This window comes from Lycium barbarum, chromosome 8 (assembly GCF_019175385.1).
Source record: "Lycium barbarum isolate Lr01 chromosome 8, ASM1917538v2, whole genome shotgun sequence".
NCBI classification, from domain to species: domain Eukaryota; kingdom Viridiplantae; phylum Streptophyta; class Magnoliopsida; order Solanales; family Solanaceae; genus Lycium; species Lycium barbarum.
In genome coordinates this window covers 128,862,190-128,888,095 of record NC_083344.1, presented here as the reverse complement: position 1 = coordinate 128,888,095, position 25,906 = coordinate 128,862,190, and the positions used below count along the sequence as shown (strand labels likewise).

At 35.1% G+C, this 25,906-nt stretch overlaps 1 protein-coding gene and 1 pseudogene across 1 annotated transcript; one reads left to right on the top strand and one right to left on the bottom strand.

Annotated features, from left to right (window-relative positions):
* The first annotated feature begins 2,251 nt into the window (after positions 1–2,251).
* LOC132607359 (dnaJ protein homolog) lies at positions 2,252–5,979 on the top strand (annotated as a pseudogene).
* A 2,570-nt stretch (positions 5,980–8,549) lies between these two features.
* Positions 8,550–17,104, bottom strand: LOC132607358 (casein kinase 1-like protein HD16). The gene is made up of 17 exons (XM_060321293.1): positions 16,757–17,104; positions 15,343–15,827; positions 14,599–14,724; positions 14,443–14,516; positions 14,273–14,342; positions 14,130–14,185; positions 13,930–14,001; positions 13,704–13,798; positions 13,513–13,579; positions 13,294–13,423; positions 12,977–13,195; positions 12,769–12,899; positions 10,980–11,154; positions 10,785–10,875; positions 9,795–9,952; positions 9,518–9,706; positions 8,550–8,985 (listed from the first exon to the last, which is right to left on the bottom strand). Exons 2-17 carry the CDS (start codon positions 15,772–15,774, stop codon positions 8,926–8,928), a joined length of 2,145 nt encoding a protein of 714 aa, XP_060177276.1. The 5' UTR covers positions 15,775–15,827; positions 16,757–17,104; the 3' UTR covers positions 8,550–8,925.
* Positions 17,105–25,906: the final 8,802 nt, after the last annotated feature.

Sequence of the window (25,906 nt, the reverse complement as noted above, 5' to 3'; positions counted from 1 at the left end):
GATGAAAATAGCATTGTTAGAATGTAAATTGTAGATACGAACCATGATTTGGAAATGAAGAAAAAGTTAGGGGGCTGTCTCGGTTAGGGGCTGTTTCGGGTAGCTTGGGAAAATTTATGGATTGTTGGAAAAATTGTATAAATTGCTTAGAATGTCTTGAAATGTTTTTGGTATGGGTTCGGGTTAGTATGTGAGCGTATAAGCGTCGATTTTGGCTTGAAGGTAAGTCGTCGAATTGAATTTATGAAAGTTGATGAATGATGGAAAAGAGAGCTATTATTGTTGTATTACCTTTCGGATTGATTATTAATGTTGTTAGGTTGGTTGTTGTTGTTGTTGTTGATTGATACGGCCGAGTTAAATTCTCGGGGTAGCCTATTTACAGGGGAAATGCTGCCCAAATTTCTGTAGAATTAAGGGCGAAATTGGAATTTAATGCCCAAAAAGTCTTTAGCTAATGTTTGGCATTTTATGGCTTGTTTATAGATCGTGGGCAGCCCGAATCATAGGTTGGATTTAGCTTGAGTTTGGATCGTATTGGAGAGCGTTTGAGGTATGTAAAGTAATCTTCCTTCTTCGGCATGCCTTAGTTAAAATAGGCTATGATATAAGCCTCGAGGAAACTCTATTCTCACAATCCGAGCATGTTTATGAATCGCATTTGTTCTTTGGCATCCTTGCCTTGTCATGGCAAAACATTGATCCTTATGTTCTTGGAATCCATAATTTGTAAAGATTACATGAAAGCTGGTTTTTGTTTTAAAGTTCATTCTTTAGCGATTCCAAAACTTCAAACGCCCATAATTTCCTCAGAAAAGCTCGGATTGCTTTGAAATTTTCGTAGGAGTTTGTATGATATAAAATGAGTATGTTTTTCATAGGCGGGCTCAGTTCGGGTCTATACTCGTCCGTGGGTCCCGCGACGCCCTTTTTGAAATTCGATAACTTTGAAACAAAAAGTGATAATTATTATTCCGATTTCGAATATGACTATTTTACTTATCCTTCAGATTTATAATAATGATTTTATGCATATGATTCCTCACTACTCCGCTCGTGCCTACTGTGATATCGTTCACCGGTTCCCGGGCCGGTTCTGTTGTCGTGCGCTTTGTGATACATTCCGGTGTTATGCTGTGATTATGGTTCACCGTGCTCCTCGCTCGAGGGCCGGGTTCCACTTATGTTTGGTGTTATGCTGTGTTTGGCGTTATGCTGTGTTGTGATGTGTGACAGGGATTCGGAGATTTGAAACTTTCTGGTGTTATGCTGTGTTGTGGCGTCATCGACAGGCGGGCGACCACATTTTCCTGTGCCCTAGGCATAATTTATACTTTGGAAATAAACATTTTGATTTTTTTTTTTATATGTATTATTTTCTATATATCTGATTCGATTGTTGTTCAGATTTATTTCTGTACCTTCTGCTTTGCATACTCAGTACATATTTCGTACTGACCCCCTTCTCCGGGGGCTGCGTTTCATGCCCGCAGGTACGGACGCACAGCCTGGTGATCCACCTGTTTAGAACACCCTTACTGCTATTCGGAGTGCTCCTCTCTTTCCGGAGCTTATACTTTTGGTATATATATTTATTAGTGCATTTGTATATATTCGTTCATGGGTACGGCGGGGCCCTGTCCCGTCATATGATTCTGTCGGTCTGTTTAGAGGTCTGTGGACATGTTTGTGGGTTAGGGTCTTTCTGTATGGATAGGTGTATATGTTGTTTGGGCGATCCCATACGCCGAGACGGCCGGTCCGCATATGTTTATACGTTGCTTTGCTAGCCTTGTGTGGCCTTTGTTGGTGTTTGTTGTGTACAGGGTTATTTTGGATAGTCTGTAAAACGGAGGAAACTCTGTCGAAATTTTTCTGGGAATTGTCTAAATTTAGAATATAGCCTCGTCGGCTTCTGGTATATACTTGAATGCATTTGATAGATGGGTTTGGGTGCCCAGATCGGACACTAGTCACGGCCTACGGGGTTGGGTCGTGACAGTTTTTAATAAAATCAAATCAAACCAAATATTATTAGGTTTTTAAGAATTTAAAACCGAAATAATTCAACCCCAATTAATTATCGATTTGAGTTGATTTGCGATCTATCGATTTAATTTTATCGTGAACACCCCTAGACTGCTGGCTCATGAAGGTCTCGGAGACACCCTTATAATTATTATTATTTTTTGATTAAGCACCCTTATAAATTAATAACAAGTTCTCATTTTCTAATTAGAAGGGAAATAAAGAATTGAAGAGAAAAAAAGAAAAAAAAAAAGAGAGGAGAAATGATAAGTATTTGGGAGAGACAGAGAGACAGAGAGAGGGGATGGAGTTCTCTACCTCAATCCTCTCTCTTTTTCTCTCCATATAAAGTCAAGCACCTCTCTTTCAATGGGTACGTACTCATCAGTTAACGGTTGATTAATCGTTTTTTTGTTTTTTGTAGTGAAAATATTGCAATCGGAAGATGTTTGGAAGGGCAACAAAGTATTATGAGATGTTAGGAGTTAAGAAGAGTGCTTCTCAGGATGATCTCAAGAAGGCTTATCGTAAAGCCGCCCTTCAATACCATCCTGATAAGGGAGGCAATCCTCAAAAGGTAATAATGATTGATGCTACAAGAGAGGTGTTGGTTAGTGAAATACTGAATCAACTATGCATTCGTTTCTTAATTTTGCTTCCTTAGTTCAAGTAGATTAAAATGACCTATAATGTAGGAATATCGTAAGTTATCCAGACTGTATGCCGTGGTGTGCAGTGAGACCAATATTGGTTCTGTAATATAACGTTGTTTTTAGGTTTCGGGCATCATACCTTTTAAGTTATTCAGACTGTGTGGGGTGGTGTGAAACTGGGAACTGCAATTACTGCTGTGTTTTGACATTGCCCTGTATGTAGCTAGAGGTTCGGTGTCATTTCATGTGAAATCTCAAGGAATTGGTCTCCTTCTTTTGGTTCTATTAGTTTTAACAGCTTGCCCCAGCTTACTAGGTTCTTATTGTCAGTCGATTTTAATTGTGTTCATTGGTTCTTTCAGTTTATAGAGCTTGCCCAAGCCTATGCAAAAACCCGAAGGTTAGCCTTGCATGAATAGAGCTTGCCCAAGCCTATGGGGTTTTGAGTAACCCTGAAAAGCGTGAGATATATGATCAGTATGGTGAGGATGCTCTAAAGGAAGGAACGGGTTGTGGAAGCAGCAGAGGTAGAAGACAAAGAAGAGGAGAGGATGTTATCTACCCTCTCAAGGTTTCTTTGGAGGATCTTTACAATGGTACATCAAAGAAGCTTTCACTATCTCGCAATGTGTTGTGCTCAAAGTGCAAGGGGTGAGTTTATAGCCTAGTTATTTATATTTCAACTTCGTTTGTCATTTATTTATGTAGTGAGTGGAGTGAGTTTCAGGGCTTAGTGCCTTTTACTATCTTGCAATATGCGATGATCATGATTGTGCTATGTTGTGATTTCCAGTAAAGGGTCCACGTCAGGTGCTTCAATGAAGTGTCCTGGCTGTCGAGGGGCTGGATTGAAAGTTTCTATCAGACAGCTTGGTCCATCCATGATCCAGCCGATGCTGTACCCTTGCAACGAGTGTAAGGGTACTGGTGGAATCACCAATGACAAAGATAGGTGCCCCCAGTGTAAGTGTGAGAAAGTTGTGCAGGAGAGAAGGAATTGGAAGTTCACGTGGAGAAGGGTATGCGGACTGGGCAGACGGTAACATTCCCAGGCGAGGCAGATGAAGCGGTAGGATACATGTAACATGTGGTCACATTTTTGGAATGATTTGCTTATAATGACTGAGACTTGACATGATTTGTGCTTTTGCAGCCAGGAACTATCACTGGAGACATAGTTTTTGTCTTGCAACGAAAGGAACATCCTAAGTTCAAGCGAGTGGGAGATGATCTTTTTGTTGAGCGCAGATTGACCGTGACTGAGGCCCTATGTGGTTTCCAGTTCATCTTGACTCACCTAGACAACAGACAGCTGCTCATTAAGTCCCAACCTGGTGAAATTATTAAGCCTGGTAGGCCCGGAGAACCCCTAACGACCTTTCAAAGATTTTTGTTTCTGTTAAAGATTATGTTTCATACTCTGGAATCTCATCAGTTAATTCCCCTGGCCAGTGCCAATCCTAGCATTTCTTTTTTCCTACGCCAATCCTAGCATTACCTTCATATATTTGCCATTTATAGTAATATATATGAGTAGTAGTAATTAGGGCTGTGCATGTTAACGGTTAAACCAATAGCCCGAACCGATTATTGGGTTATTGGGTTAATGGTTCGGGTTAATGGATTACCGGTTCGGGTTCCGGGTGGTGTTTTTGAGTTATTGGCTTATTGGGTCGGGTCGCGGGTTGACCATTTTTGTTAACGGGTTACCCGATAACCCGATAACAATTTAATTAATTACACTTCTACCCTTTAACTAAGTTGTTGTGCACTGTTTTGCCTTTGTCGCTGCTGCCCAGTGCCCACTAGAAGCTGTTCTATGGGTTATTTTCTAAGTTCTAATCTATAGCTTAATTATGGTCCTGTCAGTAGGGTTGGCGTTCATAGGTAGTTTACTAACCCCTGTAAAGATGCAGACCGTAGAATGATGGAGAAATGTAAAGATGATTAACAACCTGCCTTCTTGATAGTATTAAGGCTGAAACATAGTATTGTGTTTTGTTGGTTATACACTTAAGATGCTTTGCTGCCTTGTTTATGTTCTGTATATATAGAAGTCTCAGGTTGTGTTTGCATATGATGTATGTTAAGATTTAAACTCAACTGTTGCTTGTTTATGTTCTGTTTATGGGTTAGGAGTGATTTTAATATAACCTTTTGAAAGATGGTGGCAAAATAACCTTCTTTTAACATTATTAGTTTTCAAATGAAGAAAAGTCATATATGGAACTACATCCATTTCTTGATCTTTTTGTGGGTTGAAACCCATTGTCAATTATAAATCATGATTAAGCGGGATAAACCTGCCAATTACCTCAATTTTAACCAGTCACCATTCATATTGTGGTCAAGCAATTTTTTTGTTGTGTGAAATCTTAACGGTTAAACCGATAACCGAACCGATAACATACAAAAACCGATTAACCGATAACCCATTAACCGATATTTTAACGGTTCTTTAACGGTTTAATATATTTACAAACCGATAACCAATAAGTTAAACCGATAATTTTGAAACCCGAACCGAACCGACCGATATGCAGCCCTAACTAGTAATATTTTACCTGTTTGTATAGTTGTTCAAGTCATCAAACAGACAGAAGATCCAACTCCTTCCGCTTTTATGATTCTTGATGTTTCCTTCCCTTCTATTAGGTTCTTATGCAACTATGTAGATTACTAAATTCATATAGTCATGTGTATTTAAGCTCTCTCTCTCTCTTTGTGCACGCGCCCACGTGTGTGTGTGTTGAGAGAGGAGGAGAGAGAGAGGTGTGTTCTGTCTGTCTCCTGCCCTTCTAATGGATAGTATATCTTTTAGGCTGTGATGCTGAAAATATCTTGTGAATACTGACCACAAACCTTTCTTTGGCTCTGCAGATCAGTTTAAAGCTATCAATGATGAAGGAATGCCGATGTACAAAAGGCCTTTCATGAGAGGTAAACTGTACATTCACCTCACTATTGATTTCCAAGTCATTAACACCACAACAATTCAAGAACCTGAGGACTTGCAAGTATCTGAAATGGAACTGAATGAGTGTGAGGAGGAGACTACTTTGCATGATGTGAACATTGAGGACGAGATGCGAAGGAAGCAGGCATACAACGAAGATGGTGATATGCATGGTGGTGCACAGAGAGTCCAATGTGCATAGCAGTAATTTGGTAGTGTTCTAGCATTTGCTATCTTATCATAGGGGTAGATTACTAGTAAAGGATTTGGATATTTTTCTTATGCAAAACGACACGTGCAAGTGTGCTTAACGTTATTTTATTTAATAATCCTTTTAGGGTGTGTTTGGCACGAAGGAAAATGTTTTCCGTGGAAAATGTTTTCTTGGAAAACAAGTGGTTTCTTACTTATTTTTTAGTGTTTGGTAAGCGAGAAAAAAAATATTACTTCAATAGCATTTATATGGAATCTAACAAAGAACAATGGGGGTGGCATGGGGTGGGGAGTGGGGGTTTGGGGGTGGCGGTGGTGGGATGGTCAAGGGGTGGGCGTTGGGGAGTTGGGTGGGTGTGGAGGAGACAATGAACTCGGAATGTATTTATGGAACTTCTTTTCCCTAGTTCCATTAAGGAAGTCATTTTCCTCATTTTCAAGGAACTTGTTTTACTAGAGAAAATACTTTCTAAAATATTTTGACTAACCAAATATGAAAAAATTGGAAAACATTTTCTGGAAGTTTTTTTCCTCCATAACAAACACACTCTTAATTCGAAGTCAAACTTGAAAGTTGAAACTAATCTGAAGAGTTTGAAAATTTAGTTTATTGAATGAATTTCCCGAATAGTTTGGTTTCACTCCAAAAATAACTTAAATGCTGTCGTATATAGTTCTAACAACTTCAAGAATTATAATTCACTTAATCCTCTAATGAAACATGGAAATAATATACTTCCCATAATTTTTTTCAGAATCTCTTCACAAATGGTTCTGAAGAAAAAGAGTAGAATTTTTTTGTTTGTCCGAAAAGATTTGACCTGCTTGTGTAAGGTATGGCGTCAGTCTTTTTTGCACCCCCAAACACCCAAACTAACGCAAGCTCTTATTTTAAACTAGACCCAATTCGTAAAAAGTACTTCAATTTTCACATTTCAAACTAGTAAAATATTTATGTACTACTTAATGACTAGGGATGTTCATGGTCCGATTTGACTCTATTTTTTTAGTAAAAATCAAACCAAACCAAATCATTATAATATAAATTCTATGGATTTCGATTTTGTCGATTTTACCGGTTTGGTTGAGTTTTTGCGGATTTTAAGAATGTATTTTATAATGCAATAAAATTAATAAAGTAAGGTAGACGAGGACAAAGCAAGTGAAGCTAGTTCGGTTTAAAAAAAAATGATTTGGGGGGCTTTAGAAATTCTGGAATGTAGGGGATTTGAAATGGACCTTACCTAATTGGGCCTTTGATTTGGGACTTGGGACTTGGGTCGTGGTTTTCGTTTGGGCTGTAGCCGAAGGCATTGGCCTTTCATTTTTTATTTTTTATTTTTGTTGCGGATTGACCTTCAAAGGCACTGGCCTTTAATTTTTGGCCCTCAAATTGTTGGTCTTTAATTTTTTTCCTTCACTTAGAAAAGTGGACGAAAGTACCCTAAGTTGTGGGTTCGAACCCCCACTCAAAAAAAAAAAATCACAAGGCAAGGCTTCACGGATGCGGCATAATTAGCTTTAAGGCATAACTAAAACTTTGCCTTATAAGGCAAAATTTGCATGTTTTGTGGAAATTCTGCCTTATAGGGCATAACTAAACTATGCCTGAAAGCAAAGTTTAGTTGAAAATTTAAGATTATGCCTTGTTCGGCTAGTTACACAAAGATTATGCCTTGTCTGACCTAGTTACATGAAATTATGCCCTAAGGGGCATACGATTTTTATTTTTTTTAATTTTCGCCTGAGTAGGGGTTCGAACCCGAAATCCTGAGGCTTTAGGTGAAGGGCAAAACTTAAATACCTTTATTTTGATGGACAAAAATTAAAGACCACCCCAAAATAAGGGCATTCGTGCGAATTGCCCTTGGTCTTTTTCCTTCCTTCTTTTGAAGATTTTTTTGTGCAAAGGCACTTATCTTTAATTTTTGCCCTTTGCTTAGAAAAATGAGCGAAAGTACCCCTAAGTTCTTGGTTCGAATCCCCGCTCAGATGGAAAAAAAAATCGCAATGCAAGGTTTCGCGGAAATTATGCCGTATAAGGCATAATTAGTGTTTGGTTGTTTTCATTTCTAACTTCCTTGTTTGTTTAAACAAAAGTTGTTTCAGTTTCGGTCGTGAGCGGAGGATTAGATTCTGTTTGGGGTTCTGAGTGGGAGCTTAGTTTCCGTTAGGGTGTGCGACCTCGAATTACTGTTGCATGTTCAGCTTTTGCTACCACAATTTGTTGATCTACTCAATCTAATCATTTTAGGCTCTTTCACCATTGCTACTGCTCACCATATGCATTCATTGCCCTTTTATGGTAAGAGATCATGATCCACTTAATCAGTACACGATCTAATATCATATATTCATTTTTTATCGAATTACCATAACTCTTTGCACCGGAATCAATTATATTTCTATTTTTACCAAAGGGAAACTTGACGCAACTACAAGGGTCGGAAGATCACTGGTTCAAACCGTAAAAACAGCTTCTTGCAGACATGCAAGATAAGGCAGCATAGAGTAGACCAATGTGATCCAACCCCTACCTCGGACCCGGCACATAACAGGAGACGCCGAGCTGCCCTTTCTTTATATTCTTCTTTAAGTTCCACGCGATTAAAGCATGCTTTATGAAATTCAACGAAAGTCGCCTATTAGGTCCAAACTAAGATTATACAGTAAACTACTCAAACTAACCAGTGGGTGAATTATCAGCAAAAAGAGGATGTCTGAGACAACCAGATAGATTATGGTAAAAATACACCCTTCCAATTTTAAAGGTACAAATATTTTCAGCAATCAACCATTTCTTAGCCTTAATTGCCAAAACTAAAATACTTTTTGTCATCGGCGCAATTGCTGTTACTACCCACCAGCACGCAGCAGCCACAATTAACTCAGCAACTTCTCAACTCTCGTTTTACTTTTCCCATTACACAGTTGATACAACAAAACAAAGATTTTACATGAAAAATCACGAGGACTCACTTGGGAGGCAATCCAACTAGACCAGCTGAATTCATCCTCCAAATCTCTTCAAAGATGAACGACTATGATCATCATCGACAACTTTAACAGTTGATATCAGCAGACAGTTCGACCATAGCAGATCGATGCAATGTAAAGATTTTTGGACCATTTTTCCTGCAAAATGAACGCAAGCAATATTAAAACTAGAAAAGGAAAGAACAACAAGAGTAACATGCATAACCATATGCAAATTGCACTCCACAAACTACTGTGAATCGGAACGTCAATTATTATGAACATCGTCACCTTTTCTGTATGAAATGGAGGCACAACGAAAGACAGCATTTCATTAATAACTATTAGTTTATACAATTTTCAAGCTATGTTGCTCGGACTCTTGAAAATACTGCTGGGTGTGTATCGGATCCTCCAAAACCTATGCAATTTTGAAGGATCCGACATGGGTGTGGCAGCATTTTTGGAGGGTCCGAGCACCATAGCTTTCGAGAATTCAAATTCATTTAACTATTTATACTCTAAACTTTGATGTGATATTTTCAGTATCAAACTAACTTTTAAACCATTATTTTGATATTTCCTCCCATAATTGGTATATTCCCATAAAAAATTGATAAATATTCCACCTGTTAGATTTAAGGGAAAAGGCAAACAGGAAACATTCAAGGTTATGTAAATGACTCGTCACCTTTACATGAGTACTTGGGAAGGCAGATGTCCGCAAAGTCTCTTGAGTCTCATCAATCATCTTACGTCTCGGTATGCTCAATATGAAAGCTGCTTGATCGGCGGTGGCAGCCATTGAAGTTATTCTATAACCACTTTCCCACCGTCGATGTATTCCTTCACTTGGGTAAAGGAAGTCAAGCTCAACAACCTACACAAGTCATCTGCTTTAAGACACTAATTTTCAAGGAAAGAAAGAAATAGCACTAAATTTGACAACAAAATGAAAATTATTTCACCTGTTCCGAGTAACCAGCATTTCGGGACATCACCACACCCCAGCGACTGCCAGCAGTGGTCATGGATGTTACATGGAAACCTTCTTTCCATTTTTTGTTTATCCATTTAAAAGGAAAAGATTCACTGACTTTGTAAGACTGTTGTGTATAAGGAGTTCCTGATCCAACAAGCACAAAGAGAAATTAATAGATTGTTTATAGAGCAATGAACAATAATAATAATAATAAGATTGATTCGCAGCAAGCCCATTCCTAGTAAACAATCTGTAAGTATAATCTTAGCAACAAAATACAGCTCACAAACCGAAAATACAAAAAGATGGGTTACTCAGAAAAAAAAAATCATCCATATATTGTAGCTCTAACACCATTTATATATTGTAGCTCTAACACCCTTTTATCATGAGATGCTTGCATGCATTCATCTCAGTCAAGTAATAGCATGCCTTTTCTCTTATCTGTTGGCTTGGAAATCCCATGGGAGTATTTCAAAAGAAGCAGCACACTAAGCCAACAACAAAGAGATAGTGTCAGTGCCACTAGGCAGGTGGTCAGAATAGGTAAATAATTCAACTGCAGTTGCCTTGACCAAACCAAAGAGTTCTGAGGCAGCCATGACTAAAATACTTATGCAGGCCATTAGCCTGTGGTCTTTAACTTTTTTTCATTTTTTTTATAACCAAGAATCCCTATAGTTAGCTGGTCCAACCCCAGTTGTGTTCACAGGTACGAACCCCGCGGGGGGAGAGAGGGGGGGGGGGATCATCTCACCACCGTGCTCCCACTTTAATACGATTGCACAGTATGTACCACATTCAATCTAATTATTATATGATGGTTTTGTTAAAGCACAGACTCTTTCTCACTAATAAAGAAAATTTCCCACCAAAAATAGAAAGATGGAAACCATAAGGAGAAGTCCATCAGTTGATCCTTCTGTAAACACATCAAATTATGAATCAATCAGATCATTTTCCTTTAATATCTAACCTTTGGACATAACGACCAAGGAACTTCCATTCGCTGCACCAGCTATTGAGCTGATGTAGTAGTTCTTTTCCCACTGTTCCATTATCCAATCCTGATAAGAATCAAAAACAGTCACACAATTGTTTTGAGTATAACCCATGAGCACGAAAAGAAAAGAGGCAAAGATAATCACTGAAAGGTGATTGAGATGATAACCTTATGGAGGAAGACAGCTGAAAGCTCGTAAACCTGGGAAGAGAAACCTGTTCCTGCATCCATTATTAAGGCCCACAGATTGGCTGCTGAGGCCACACAGCTTATGTATAGACCGTCTTCATTTCCCTTGTCTACATGCTGCCTAAGCCTAGAGTCGGCAACATTATAATGGTACCTATAAAATCATCGTAAATACTTTTCTATCAGCAACTCACTTTAATATAATCACATGCATTAAGAAGATACTAATTTAACATGAATATCCATGTTCCATGTAATAATACTCAATAGAAGTCCTCATGTACACCTACCAAATCAAACAGTCTATACAAGAATGTAGCCTGTCTTGCCAGATTCTATAATACGATACATTGGAAGGCAGAAGGTAAATAAATAAGAGGCAAAGATATTCAAGGTTCACCAAAAAGGTTGCATGCAAGGGTATTCACACTTTAGATTTCCTTCTCTCACCTTTAAGGGACAAAATGGTGGTAAAAAAAATTCAGAAGTGTACCCAAAACATCCATGCAAATGTAACATTACATTTTTTAACATTTTTCTGAAGTAAATCCTAATTCCTATCAACCTAAGCAAAAGGTATAACGTGTCCAAGCAAAAACAGAAAAAACACCTGAATTAAAGAGAGAATTAGTTACAGTTCAAACTTCAAGAGAAATAAAGTAACCACCAACAGAGATGCAGTAACTAATATATGGGAATGAATCTCAAAGGTGAACTGGGCAAGATTATCCAAAAATGACCAACCCAAGAATCATAAAATCGAGAAGCATACTTTCTTAAATGTTAAAGCGTCATACCTACTTGGATTCCTGCAATATATACTGTATATATGAGTAGTAAATTCAATTTGCATTAGTAAAACTAGGCCTGTCCGAAAAATATGTAACCTCTCAAACCTATAGTATGTCCAATTGAGAAAGGACACAAGCCAAATTTAGGAAACACGCCAAATAGGCATATCTGAGCTGCAATTTTATGGCAACTTAGATGCATAACTAACTAATACATTAAAAGACTTTATTTGGAGGTCTCTAGAGTTTGACGGGTACTTTTGATAAGATCCAAGACAAATTAAAAGACAAGCACTGAGGCGCCTCTTTAAGCTGGAAGGCCACAATATCAATGGAATTCCATCTGGAAAACCTTGGTACCTACCAAGGTGAAATGTTTCACATGGTTAGTGGTAAAGAGAGCCTGTCTCACTCAAGAAGTTTTACAAAAGAAAGGGATGCAGTTAGTACCCAGATGTTTTCTCTGCAACAAAACAGGGGAAACTAACAAACATTTGTTTCTTCATTGTGAGTTCACTGCCCATCTTTGGGAAATCTTTCTCAAACATTCTAATACAAGATGGATCATGCCAGAGCACACTTCAGATCTGTTCAGTTGCTGGATTAGAAGGGGAGGGAGCAAAAGTCAGAAAAGGTGGTGGAGGATAATACCAGCCTGCATATGGTGGACTGTGTGGAGAGAAAGAAATGGGAGATGTTTTGAAGATAGATCCAATTCTATTCAGAAAGTTAAATGGAATTGTATTGTAGATTTGTATCTTTACTTTTTTGGTATATACAACTTTGTATAGAGGAAACAGATCAGATTGTAGATTTACTAAGTTTTCTGTAAGTCTTTTTCCTTTCTTTTGGTTACTCACTTTTTGGAGGTGGCCAGCATACCCTTAATGCTGAGGAATACAACGTTACCAGTTTCAAAAAAAAAAAAGGCCAGACATGTCAAACTCATAATGACACTTTTCTTTATAGCAACTTACCTCTGCTTCATGGGACGTCGTGCATTATAAACAGAAATCCATTGCGTTGCAGGACTACCTAATCGTACTTTTTTCTTTGGTTGCTCATCTTCCTCTAAGTTTATTAGCAACCTTCCCCGCTTCTGCCCAACCTGATTAAACAAGACATAATAGCTGAATGAGGAAACCAATATTGTCATGCAAACGCGTACATGCTCTGGATAAGAACCTTCAGAGCACCATCAATTCTTATTGGTCGTAGTGACGTGACTGGCTCAATAAGACTCTCAAAGAATGAGATAAGCTTGGCATAATTTGGCTCCTCGTCAAATTTCATATTTGTCACAGCCTCAAGGAACTGCTTGAATGGCGCCGGACAAAAACAACACATCAACTCTGGAGAAGTGGCCATTTTCTTCTTACAGACAAGGAAACTCTTGTTGTCACCCTATCACAACTCAAAAAAACAATTACAAGAGAATGTAAAACTTCATAAGTCAAAATTAAGCCACTAGAAACAACTTCGAGAAGCACATTACAACAAACCTGATAGCCTTGCCACGGTAACCTTCCCTTTATCAAAAATATTAATGTATATGCTAGTGACTCAAGGTCATCCCTTCTACTTCCAGTCCGACCCAAATGAGCATGCACACTTGCATATCTTATGGTGCCCCTGTCAAAGCAAATATATGAGTCCACATTCAAAAGGACTGTTGAATTAAATGCCCAAGATTATTTCAGTTATATGCCAAATAAACAAACCTGAATATATCTGGCCTCTGGTCATATTCAACATGCAGACCGGATGCTGCATCTTTCCATCTAGATGCTGCAACAAAGAACGATACATCATGATCAATACTCAAGATTAAAGTAGAAAGAAAATGAACTGGACACTTCCAAGAAAAGATAGAGTGATAAACAGAAAAGAAAATCATAAGAATCCATCTTACCCAAACCGAGATCAATAAGATACAGCTTCTTCTCATCATGACTTCCCGGCAGACCAAGCAAGAAATTTTCTGGCTTCACATCTCCATGCACGAACCTTAAAGTGAGAACAAAAGTTTAGACGTGAAAATAAAATAGGTCACTATTACTAGATGACTCTTGAGTTTAGAGTGCTGAAAGTGAAATGATGAAATAACATATGTATTGCTGATTAGAGATAACAGTTACCCCTTTTGGTGCAGCTTTTCAAGAATTGATATTGCCTCCACCGCGATACATGCTACCATACTCGGCGACATCCTGTTGCAAGGTTAACAATCATCAACTAGAAAGACATACAGAAAAGTTATATGTGGTACATTGTTTTTTCCTGAACTCCTAGGTATGTGCAGGAAAATCAATGTAAATAGAAAAAGTTGGCAACTTACGACTGGCCTAAAGAATTCCACACGTCCCACAAGCTGGGTCCAAGCATGTCCATGACCTGAAAATAATTTCCAGGAAATATCAGTAACACAAAACTGATAGAACAAGAAATTCTTAATAGAAAATGATGAAAACCAAAAGTTACCAAGATGTAAAAGTCTCCCTGACGACCCTTATAGTGAACCCCTGGGATTCCGTAGCATGCATTTAGGGTGCTGTCAAGAAAAAAAGTTCAAAATTGGATAATAAGTAAGAGATCTGAAGACTGAGAAATACAAAGAAATCCAAGATTCTGAGATAAGGATTCATGCTTACTTGTACACCTGCCACTCATAAGGAGGGCCATAGTTGCAACCCTTACTATTTCGATGCTCAAACTTTAATGCAACCTAGTGAAAATCATTATCGCTGTATTATAATCCAAATAATATCAGAAAGGCTCGTCAAGATCCACTATATCATAAGGAGTACCTCAACAGCATCTGGTCCTGTTCTCTCAGTTCCTCCACTTGTTCTTCGACCAACATATACTTGCCCAAATCCACCCTTACCTAATTTCCTTTCCGTTTTATATACAGGAGAATTACCCACTTGCACCTGCATCCAGATATACAGACAATTCTTTTAAGAACTCGATTTACAATAAGAGTTTCAGAAATTTAGCCTACACATTATCATTAATGATGTTAAGGTATTTCCAAAGCAGCTGCTGGAACTTTAAATGCAAGAGTAGCTGTTTGTCAATTCAGATCATCCGTAAGTTCATTAAGGGTGTGTTATGTTAGGAAAACATTTTCCAATTTTTCCATGTTTGGTTGGTCAAAATGTTTTGGAAAATATTGTTTCTAGGAATACAAGTTCCTTAAAAATGAGAAAAATGACTTCCCTAATGGAAGTAGGGAAAACAAGTTACATAAGTTACTTCCAAGTTCATTGTCTCCTCCCCACCCACCCACCCAACACCCCACCCCCTGCCGCACCCGAACCCCTACTCCTCACCCCATCCCACCTCCATTATGTTTTGTTAGATTAGATATAAATGTTCTTGATGTAATATTTTTTTGCTTACGTACCAAAGACTAGAAAAATAAGTAAGAAGCCCACTTGTTTTCCAAGAAAACATTTTCCTTCATACCAAACACACCTCAAGTTGTTTGTGAATTCACGTCATTGATAACTACATTAATACAGTTAAGAGCAAAAAAAGGAAGATACCCTATCTGGTACAGGAGTCGTGCTTGGTTCTTCTTCAACTGCCATTACTTTGTCTGCACTTCCACCACCATCCATTGCGATCTTTTTATCTGCAGCACCGTCAATTCTATTAAAAGCTGGCTCGGCAACCCCAACGGGAGCAGCTTGAGGAAGAACCTCACACGGTGGCTCTGGGTCCAAATCTATCAACCTAATCCCTCTACCCCTACCAGCACCACTTGGCCTCCCACGTGTCGTCCCTGAAGGTCCTTTTCCTATAGCCGCCGTTGCATTACCACCCCTTCCTCTTCCACCACCACCACCTCTTCTCCTGGTTCTGTTCTGAGTAGGCGGCAAGACCAAGTTTTCCTCTTGGCCAACAACAGGTTGAGGGGCAGGCTGGAGATCACCAAGCCGTTTTGATCTCCTTGCTCCACTACGCAATTCTGGCATCGTCACCCATGCAAATCACGATCAACTCGGTTCACCCACCTTGCCTTGAAAATCTGGAGGTAAACACATCAGAAGAGCCAAAGAAAGGCGGAAACAAAGTAACTATGAATGCAAGAAATCCAGTATTAATAAACAAAAATACACAGCACTCAATACTTTAAAGGCAACAGCATCTAAGAAAAATCATAGTTTCCATGTAAAAAACATGATCCTACATTATTAATTCCCAAAAGTTCTGAAGTGAAGTTCTAAACTTTTTACCCTAAAAGTCTAGACTCTATAACATAAGAAGGTTCATCTTCCTTACATACTAAAAAAGGACCAGATATGCAGATAAGGATATCTTCACTAACAACAACAACAATAACAACATACCCAGTAAAATCCCACAAAGTGGGGTCTGGGGAGGGTAAAGTGTACGCAGACCTTACCCCTACCTTGGGAGGTAGAGAGGCTGTTCGGGTAGACCCTCGGCACAAGAACAAGCAATTTAAAGCAGTATATATAAAAAATCCATGGCAAAATACTATGGAAAGCATGATAAAGCTGACTATAAGAACATCTTTACTACTAAAAAGGAATTCAGAAACACCCATATACAAGTGTGAAATCTTCAAAAAACTTTCCTTTATTTCCATACAACCAAGTGACACTGAAAGTACATACAACAAAAAATTAACAATTCTAAACTTCAACAGATAAATCCACATCCTAAAGGGCTCAATTCCAACATCAAAAATTAAAGCTTTAAACTTTGTAATCAAGAAAGCAAAACATCATCAGTAGAATTAATTAAAACAAAATGAAATTATAATCCAAAAAAATAACCCCCAAATGGATCTTCTTCATCTCAACACATATAACTCAACCGATCATCAAACAAACAACAAAACCTAACCATTCTTGGCACATTTCATAAAACCCAATAAAGAAAAAGAAAAACAAGAACATCATATAAAACATCAAAAAAACAAATCTTTACCTCAAAAACAGCAAAACCCAAAACGATCGATGGAAAATCAACACATATGAATCAAGAAAATGGGTTTCAAAATCGATTAATCTTAGATCAAAGAACCCCACATGGTTAGTTCAAAGAAAAATTAACACAAACAAAAAAAAGAAAGAAAAAAATCTTATCAGGAAAAAAAAAAAGTTTGGTTTTTAGAGTATATGGTGATAAGGAATGAGCTTGAATGAAGGATGAAGTAACGTTACATTCGGTGAGGAAAAAAAAATGAGTTTTTGGGACAAAAAAAATGGATTGAATGAATGGAAATGAAATGAAATGGAAATAATAATGAGTGGGGGTGACTCTTGTGTGTGTGTGTGCTGTATGTTACGTATGTATGTATACCCTTTGTATTACTAACTTACTAATACTACTTTGGTAACTATTTGATTAGTGTGTGTTTAGTGTGTATTGTCATGTTTTTAATCAAAACCTAATGTACTTATGTCGTGTCTCCTTTTTTTTTTTTTTAATTAGAGGTTGTTTGGTATGCGAGATAAAGTGGATATGATAGGGTTAAGTTTGAAATCAATATTATACTCTCTCCGATCTAAAATAATTGAGGTTTTAGATTTGGGTATATGGATTTGAAACTATAGCAAGCATTAAATTTGTTCATTGAAATTAAATATGTGTCAAGGGTAAATTTGGAAAAAAGAATAAAATACCTTCTTGATAGACAAAAACCTCAATTATTTTTTACCAACTTTTACATGTTAAATTCTCAATTATTTTGGACCGGAGTAAGTACTTTGTTTGTTGAAGGTATAAATTTATATTGGAATAAATTAATCCCAAACTTAATTCTCATATTCCACATTATCCCATTAAATTTGGGATTATTTTATCCCACCTCAGAGATGGAATAACGTCTAGGACTATAATCTCGAGATAACTTAATTCACGTACCAAACGACCCCTTATTGTAATATATACTACCTTTGTTTACTTCTACTGTCACATCGCTTCTCGATGATCAATTTGACTAACTTTCGAAGTTAAATTGAATTAGATAATTCAATATTGTAAAATTAAATTTAGATGTTCAAAACTATACAAAAAATACTGTAAGCTGCAATTCTTTCTCATAATAATATGATGAAAAAAACGTCTTAAAATGTTGGTCAAAATTCATGTAGTTTGACTCTCGATAAGCCAAGCTCGATAAGTAAAAGTGCTTGGAGGGAGTAGTATGGGAAGTTATCCAACTAATTCAAATTGCAACAAATAGGTCCACTTTGTACAGGTTGTGGCTCACTTTATCCATCAAAATTTGAATATATGAGAAGAAATCATCGATAAAAATCTATCTGTATCGGGTGTTTTCACCCAAGCCAATCAATGTAAAACACATATCTTGTATATACACTTTTAGACACTTGGGGGTCGTTTAGTAGTTGATTATGAGCTAACTTATTCATGTATTAAATCATGCATAAGTAATCGCATAATTGGTAACATTAATCGCATGATTGGTAACATTCTTTTGTTGTATAGAATTTTTCACACGTGTTTAGTTTGTAATTTAGAAACCCACATAACTAATATATTTGTTATGACCAATTTATGTATTATGTTACGCAGGATAGAAGATGGAATAACTAATACATGAATAAATAAAACTTGCATAATCTCTCATAACTAATCCTTGTATTACTAATACCTGCATAACTCTAACCAGCCGATCCCTGATTGCTGTACTCAAATGTATTTGTCATCCATCTTTTTTTTTTTTTTTTTTGGTTTGATTATGTATGCAAAACGTATCCTATTAATCTACTTTCACACCAAAAATGTTGTACCAAAAAGTTTTATTTTTTATCAGCACATATATCGATAACACTATCCATCAAGACTTGCACATATGTGGTTTTTGGATTATCTAGTGTTCAAAACTTATCCTACTAATCAACGTTCACAACAAAAATATTGTACCAAAAAGTTTTTTTATCAGCACCACATGTATCGGTAACACTGTCCATCAAGACTTGAACATGTGAGATTCTTTGAATTATCGAGTATTCAACACTTATCCTAGTAATCTACATTCACATAAAAAATGTTGTACCAAAAGTTTTTATTTTTTATTAGCACCACAAGTATCGATAACATTGTCCATCAAGACTCAAACATGAAATTCTTTGGATTACCTAGTATTCAAAACTTAGCCTACTAATTACATTCACACAAAAAATGTTATATCAAAAAGTTTATTTTTTACAGGTATCAATGATACTGTTCATCAAGAAGTGAGCATATGGAGTTTTTTGAATTATTCGGCGTTCAAAACTTACCCTGGTATTTTACATTTACACTAAGAATGTTGTACCAAAACAAAAATTATTTTTATCAGCACATGTATCGATAACACTATCCATCAAAACTTGAACACTGGAGATTTTTTTGATTATCTAGTATTCAAAACTTATCCTACTGATCCACATTCACACCAAAAAACGTTGTACCAAAACCTTTTATTTTTATTCACACTGGTATCGGTCTCGCTATCTTTCAAATTTGAACGTATGAAATTTTTTGGATTATCTAGTATTCAAAATTTATCCTAATAATCTACATTTACACCCAAAACTTTGTACTAATTTTTTTTTTTCATCAGCAAAGGATCGGTAACATTGCCCATCAATGCTTAAACATATAGGAATTTTTAGATGCTAGTATGCTGAACTTATTCTACTAATCAACATTCATACCAAAGTCATTTTTTTTTAATCAGCACAGGTGTTGGTAACACTATTCATCAAGACTTGAACATATGGGAAGAATCACTTGGTGATTTTGCCTTCGCTACAATTGGAACTTTAAATCTCACGATTCTCATCCTACTTCATTAAGTGCTAAGCCACACTCCCGAATGCTCGTACTAAAAAAATTTCTATCTCACAAGAGTAGTATATTATTTTAAACTTGAAATGCATACAGACCCATGTAAAAATGTTATTCAAAGCTTTTAGTTCTTACATAATATCATAAAAGAATTTTAAGTGTACTGATACTCAAACACTTTTTGTTTGGTCAAACTTCTAAATACATTTTTCGAAATCCAAAGTATATTTGACAAATCACTTTAAAAAATAGTATTGTCATGTTAGAGTAACAATTTGTGCCTGGCTAAGATTCAAAAGTGTTTTGAGAAAATTTACTTTTTTCATCTTCTGAAAAATAACTTCCACTGTTACTCAAATATTACTTCTTTCTTTTTTCTTTTTTCAAAAAAGTTTGCTCAAATAACCAAACTCGCTAAAATAAATATTAAAAAAACACTTTTGGCTTTCCACAATTTGACCAAACAGCCTACTAACATTTCATAATTGCCTTTGTCAGGTACATACGTAATATACATACTTAATATATTGGTGTGAGTTTGTTTTTGCATAGTTTTGTGTAGATTGCATGCATAGTTCCTCAAAGTATATCTAAAGCAGCAACGATAAATATTAAGTGGCTTATGTTAAGGTGTGATTTTTTTATCGAACTCACCACTCCACAGTAGTTGCACAACATTACACAACTCAGTCTATTCGCACACACATACGTTTGAGGACAAATTTACAGGAACAAAGAACACACAATTTACACGATGAATCCCAACCTTTTATTATCTCTCAGATATATACAAAGGGATCTCGAATTTGGAAAGCTTACAACTAAATAATGCCTTACCCAATTTCTATCTACAAAATAGGGTCTGGCGGTCTGCCAGTAAAGTTACAAGGGGGAAGGGGCGTGGCTAGCGCATGCCGGCGGCATAAATCAATGTTACATTTGATGAGAAAAATTGAATTTTGAAAAGAAGGGAGAAGGTAGTTTGGTCTTTAGCGTATATGATGATAACGAATGAGGTTGGATGAAGGATGAAGTAATGTTACATTCGGTGAGAAAAATTGGATTGAATGAATGAAATGAAATGAAAATACTAATAAGCGGGGGGACTTTGTATGTTCTGTATCCCCTTTGTATTACAGTCAAACCTCTCTATAACAGCATCGTTGGGTCTGAAATTTTTTTGTTGTTATAGAGAAATGATGTTAAACACCTATAATAGCATTGACATTTAAATAATATTTTGTTGTTATAGGCAAAAAGATGCTTAAAATCTAATTTTTATTTTTAATTGTTAAATTCTAAGCTTAATTACACTTTGTATAATGAAGAAAAATCTTGTAATGATGAAAATTATATATTCATATGATATTTTTTGTCATAAATAGTGTATTAAATGATCAAATATTTAGTCAAAATCTCTACACTTATTATTGGTATTCATAGATATTCTATTTTTATAAAGAAGGTTAATTATTATACTACCTAAAAATAAAGATAGTTGTTATATGAGAGGTAATTTTACAAAGAGCGTACCGTGTTATAAAATTGGTTGTTGTTATAGGTGAAATGATGTTATAGAGAAGTAAAATATAACATTAAAAATCGGTTCTAAAATTGTTTTACTGTTATAGAGAGGTGCTATTATATGCGGATGCCGTTATAGAGAGGTCTAGACTTTACTACTAAAATGCTTGGTAATTGGGCTGCCATTTGATTATGTGTATTAGTGTGTAATGTCTTCTTTGATTTTGTTTTTACTGTAACCTAATGTACTTATCTCGTGTTTTTTTTTAATTATTACTACTATCATTTTATACCTATTTTACCCTTATGTATTTGTTCTCTATCTCCTCTTTTTTTATGTGGTTTGATTATGTAACCAAAACTTATCCTACTAATCTACATTGACACCAAAAATCTTATACCAAAATGTTTTATTGTTTATCAGCACAAGTATCAATAATATTATCCATCACTACTTGAATATGAGCCCGTTTGGATTGGCTTACAGCTTAAAGCTGTTTGCAGCTTATAAGCTGAAAAAAATAAGTTGGGGTAGTCCAACTTATTTTTTTTGGCTTATAAGCTGTTTTCAGCTTATAAGCTGCTTTAGATAAACTAAGTCAAATGGGTCCAATTATTTTTTTGAACTTATTTTAAGCATAAAATGACTTTAAGCTGGCCAGCCAAACACTCAAAAAAGCTGAAAACAGCTTATAAGCCAACTTATAAGCCAATCCAAACGGGCTCTATATGAATTTCTTTTTTATCAGCACATGTATTGCACTGTCCATCAAGACTTGGGATACATAAAAATTTTGGATTTTTTAGTATTCAAAACTTATTCTACTAATCTACATTCACACAAAAAATGTTGGTATCAAAATTTTCTATTTTTTATCAGCACGCGTATTAGCAACACTGTCCAACCAGACTTGAACATATGGTATTTTTTAGATTATATAGTATTCAAAACTTATCCTACTAATCTACATTCACACAAAAAAAGTTTTACCAAAAAGTTTTATTTTTTATCACCACAGATATCGGTAACACTGTCAATCAAGACTTGAACATATGAGGTTTTTGGTTTATGTAGTATTCAAAACTTATCCTACTAATCACATTCACAACAAAATATTGTGCCAAATTTCTGTTTTATCAGCACATGTATTGGTAATACTTTCCATCAAGACTTGAACATATGAGATTTTTTGGATTATCTAGTGTTCAAAACTCATTCTACTAATCTACACTCAGACAAAAAATATGTTACTAAGTTTTTAAATTTTTTTATTAACAGAGGTATCGCACTGTCCATCAAAACTTGGACATATGAAATTTTTTGAAATATCTAGTATTCAAAACTTATCCTATTAACCTACATTCACACAAAAAAGTTGGTACTAAGAAGTTTTATTTTTTTATCAGCACATGTATTGATAATACTATCCATTAAGACTCGGACATATGAGTTTTTTTCTAGTATTCAAAACTTATTCTACTAATCTACGTCCACACCTAAAAGGTTGTATCAAATAGTTTTATTAACAGATGTATCAGTGACACTGTCCAGAAGACTTGATATGATATTTTTTGGATTATGTTGTATTCAAAACATCCTGCTAATCCAAACTCACACCAAAAAAGATTATACCAAAAAGTTTTATTTTTTTCATCAACATAGCTATCGTTAACATTGTCCATCAAGACTTGAATATATGAGGTTTTTTGAATTAGTCTATGTGAATAACTAGTGTGTAGTAATCCACATTCACACGAAAAACGTTCTACCCAAAAAAAATGTCAGCAAAACTTGAAATATGATTTTTTTTTTTTTTTGGATTGTGCAGAATTTATCCTACTAATCCACATGCACACTAAAAATGTTGTACCAGAAAGTTTTATTTTTTGTCAGCACATGTATCGCATTGTCCATCAAGACTTGAATTTATGAATTTTTTTGAATTATCTAGGGTTCAAAACTTATCCTACTAATCTACACTTATACCAAAAAGTGTTGTACTAAAAAGTGTTAATTTTTATTAGCACGAGTATCGCACTGTCTATCAGTATTTGAACATATGGAATTTTTCAGATCATCTAGTATTCAAAACTTATTTTACTAACCTACTCTCACACCAAAAACATTATAGAAAAATAGTTTTTTCTCGTCAGCACATGTATCGTTAACACTGTTCATTGAGACTTGAACATATGGGTTTTTTTTGGATTATCTAGTGTGCAGAAATCATCCTGCTAAGCTACACTCACACCAAAAATATTATATCAATAAGTTTTTTTTTTTATCAGCATGGGTATCAGGATTACTATCCATCAATACTTGAACATTTTTTTGAATTATCTAGTGTGTAGAACTTATCCTGGTAATCCACATTCACAGCAAAAACGTTCTACCAAATTTTTTTCTTTTCATCAGCATAGGTATCGGTAATACTGTCCATCAAGAACATGTGAGAAGAAATTACTTAATGATTTTACCTTCGCTAAAATTTGAACTTAAGACCTTGTAATTCTCAACTTACTTCATGTGTTAAGCCACACTCTTGGTTGCTCGTACCAAGAAGTTCTCTATCAAAGAATTTCTCTATCTTGCAAGAGTTAAAGTGCTTTTGAAGAATATTAGTTAGTCGATGTATGTGTATTTAGTAAATTAATTTGAGAAGCACTTACTTATGATTTACTCAAAAAGATTCTAAAAATTCGATCAAACACCTAAACTTTTTAAAAATAAATATTTAAAATAGAAACACTTTTAGCTTATCAAAACTTGACAAAATGAACTATTAATATTTAATATTTGCCTTTGTCATGAACATATATAAATATGTTACATAATCCATTGGTGTAAAATCTGTTTTTGTATTGTTTTGACACGTGGGGGACTGAGAGATTATTCAGTAACTAATCATAAATGAAATGGTTCAAAAAAGGATGGAGTTACATTTTATATGATTAAAGTATGTCTTTGAAAAGAATAAGTAATTAAAGTTGAAATTAAAAAGAAAAAGTATTTGAAAGTCGGTCGAGATGCATTCAATGATTTAATTTAATAGTATACAACTTTAATAGTATACAACAGTTTAGTAAATAAAATAATCTATTCATGAAACTACTTTAGCAAAATTAGTAAAGGCCATTGTACATCAAGATGAGAAGCTATGGACCCATGCAGGAAAGAGTACATTTAAATTAGGCAATAAATAGTAGTAAAAGAATTAAGGACCTTAAGTGATTTTAGGTTTGGCTCTAAATTTAGATTGGTCCTTCAAAGCAAAATCTTTCTTTGTTTCCATTAGACTTTTTAGCTGATTTCAACCCAATACCAATACATAGTATGCTATTCGGTTTTGGGTCCCCCTTTTTCCTTTTTAAATTTAAGCCCACGCATTCCTAAATTAACTTGCAATCCCTATTTAAATTTGACTAGACACATTGTTAATTTTTTTTTTTTTTTTAAGTTTGTGATTTAAATAATTTATAAAAATTTATGTGACTATATATCATCTTATTAAAATTAATTAGCTATTTTAAAATTTAACTAATTAAAAACAATGATGTATTGCATTTATTAAAACGGACTAAAAAGAAAAGCATAACACATAAATTGAAACAGCAGGAGTAGTAATTTCTTCCAACATGTGGATCTAGGGGAAATAATCTAAATACACTTTATTTCAAAAGTCAATTATTCTTTTTTTAATCATACTTAAAACTCATTGATTCGTGCTATAAAAAAATCCTCCGTTTATATAATTCAAATTGGAAAACTTTAATTAAGGGTGAAAATATTCTAATCATTGCACCACATTTATTGGTTCTAGAATCAGTTCTTTCAACATTGAACCCCAACACATGCTAACTATTTCCAAATTCAAAGTCCGAATGCCACCTAACAGTAATTGTTTTAATGATGAAGAGGCAAATTATTCATTTTTTTTCCTTTATCGCCATACGATTTGAATTAGATATAAATAATTAATAATGAATTTATAAGTTTTCAAAATATGATATTTGGGTATTGGGATACTACAATTCTTAAGGCTCGAAACTTGCCAGATAGTTCTTACTCAAATCATATGTTACATTCCCTATTTAACACCGTTAATCTTCAAAAAATTTTAACAAAAATGATAAAAGTTCTATTCATCTATTTTATTAATTTATAAATCTAAATTAACATTTTAAAAATTTATGAGACTTACAGACCATATCCCGATATTAAAAAAACGTTTCGCCGCACGCCTTCACCTTTTAAACACTGCTTTGTAGTTACTTTACTATATTGTACTCCAAATAGAAAGATAATGAAACACTTTTTTATTTTATTTTTACTTGTTTGTCCATTTATTTTTCTCCCCTTCACTCCGAACCACACGCACTCATTCTATTAATTTTTATGTTGTTATCCATTTCCTTGTCCGTAAGTACTCTTTTAATTGCTTTTAATTTTTTCATGACTTCTCAAATACACGGCCATTCATTTCTATACTGAAAAAAAGTAAAAAACTCCACCATATTTTTCTGTTTGATTGGGTCCTTCTATTGGTGAATATGTGTCTGTAATTTTGTTAAAAACAAAATTTACACTATTTGGCATTAAAACTTACAAACGAAAAATATATATTTTGGGGAAAAAAGATTCTGATTCTACTTCCCTAATAAATTTTGATAAATGATGTCAGATTTTTTCTTGGGAATTTGCTTTGGTATCTTGTTTTGTAAATTTTATGCATAATTTCCTTAAACATATCT

Bases quoted from the DNA above. Each gene is read 5' to 3' on its own strand.
- LOC132607358 (XM_060321293.1), bottom strand. From the start codon at position 15,774: ATGCCAGAATTGCGTAGTGGAGCAAGGAGATCAAAACGGCTTGGTGAT. The intron at 11,155-12,768 runs GTAAGTTGCTAT...ATGATTTTATAG, and splicing joins CGACGTCCCATGAAGCAGAG to GTACCATTATAATGTTGCCG. The intron at 10,876-10,979 runs GTTATCATCTCA...GATTCTTATCAG, and splicing joins CAGCTGTCTTCCTCCATAAG to GATTGGATAATGGAACAGTG.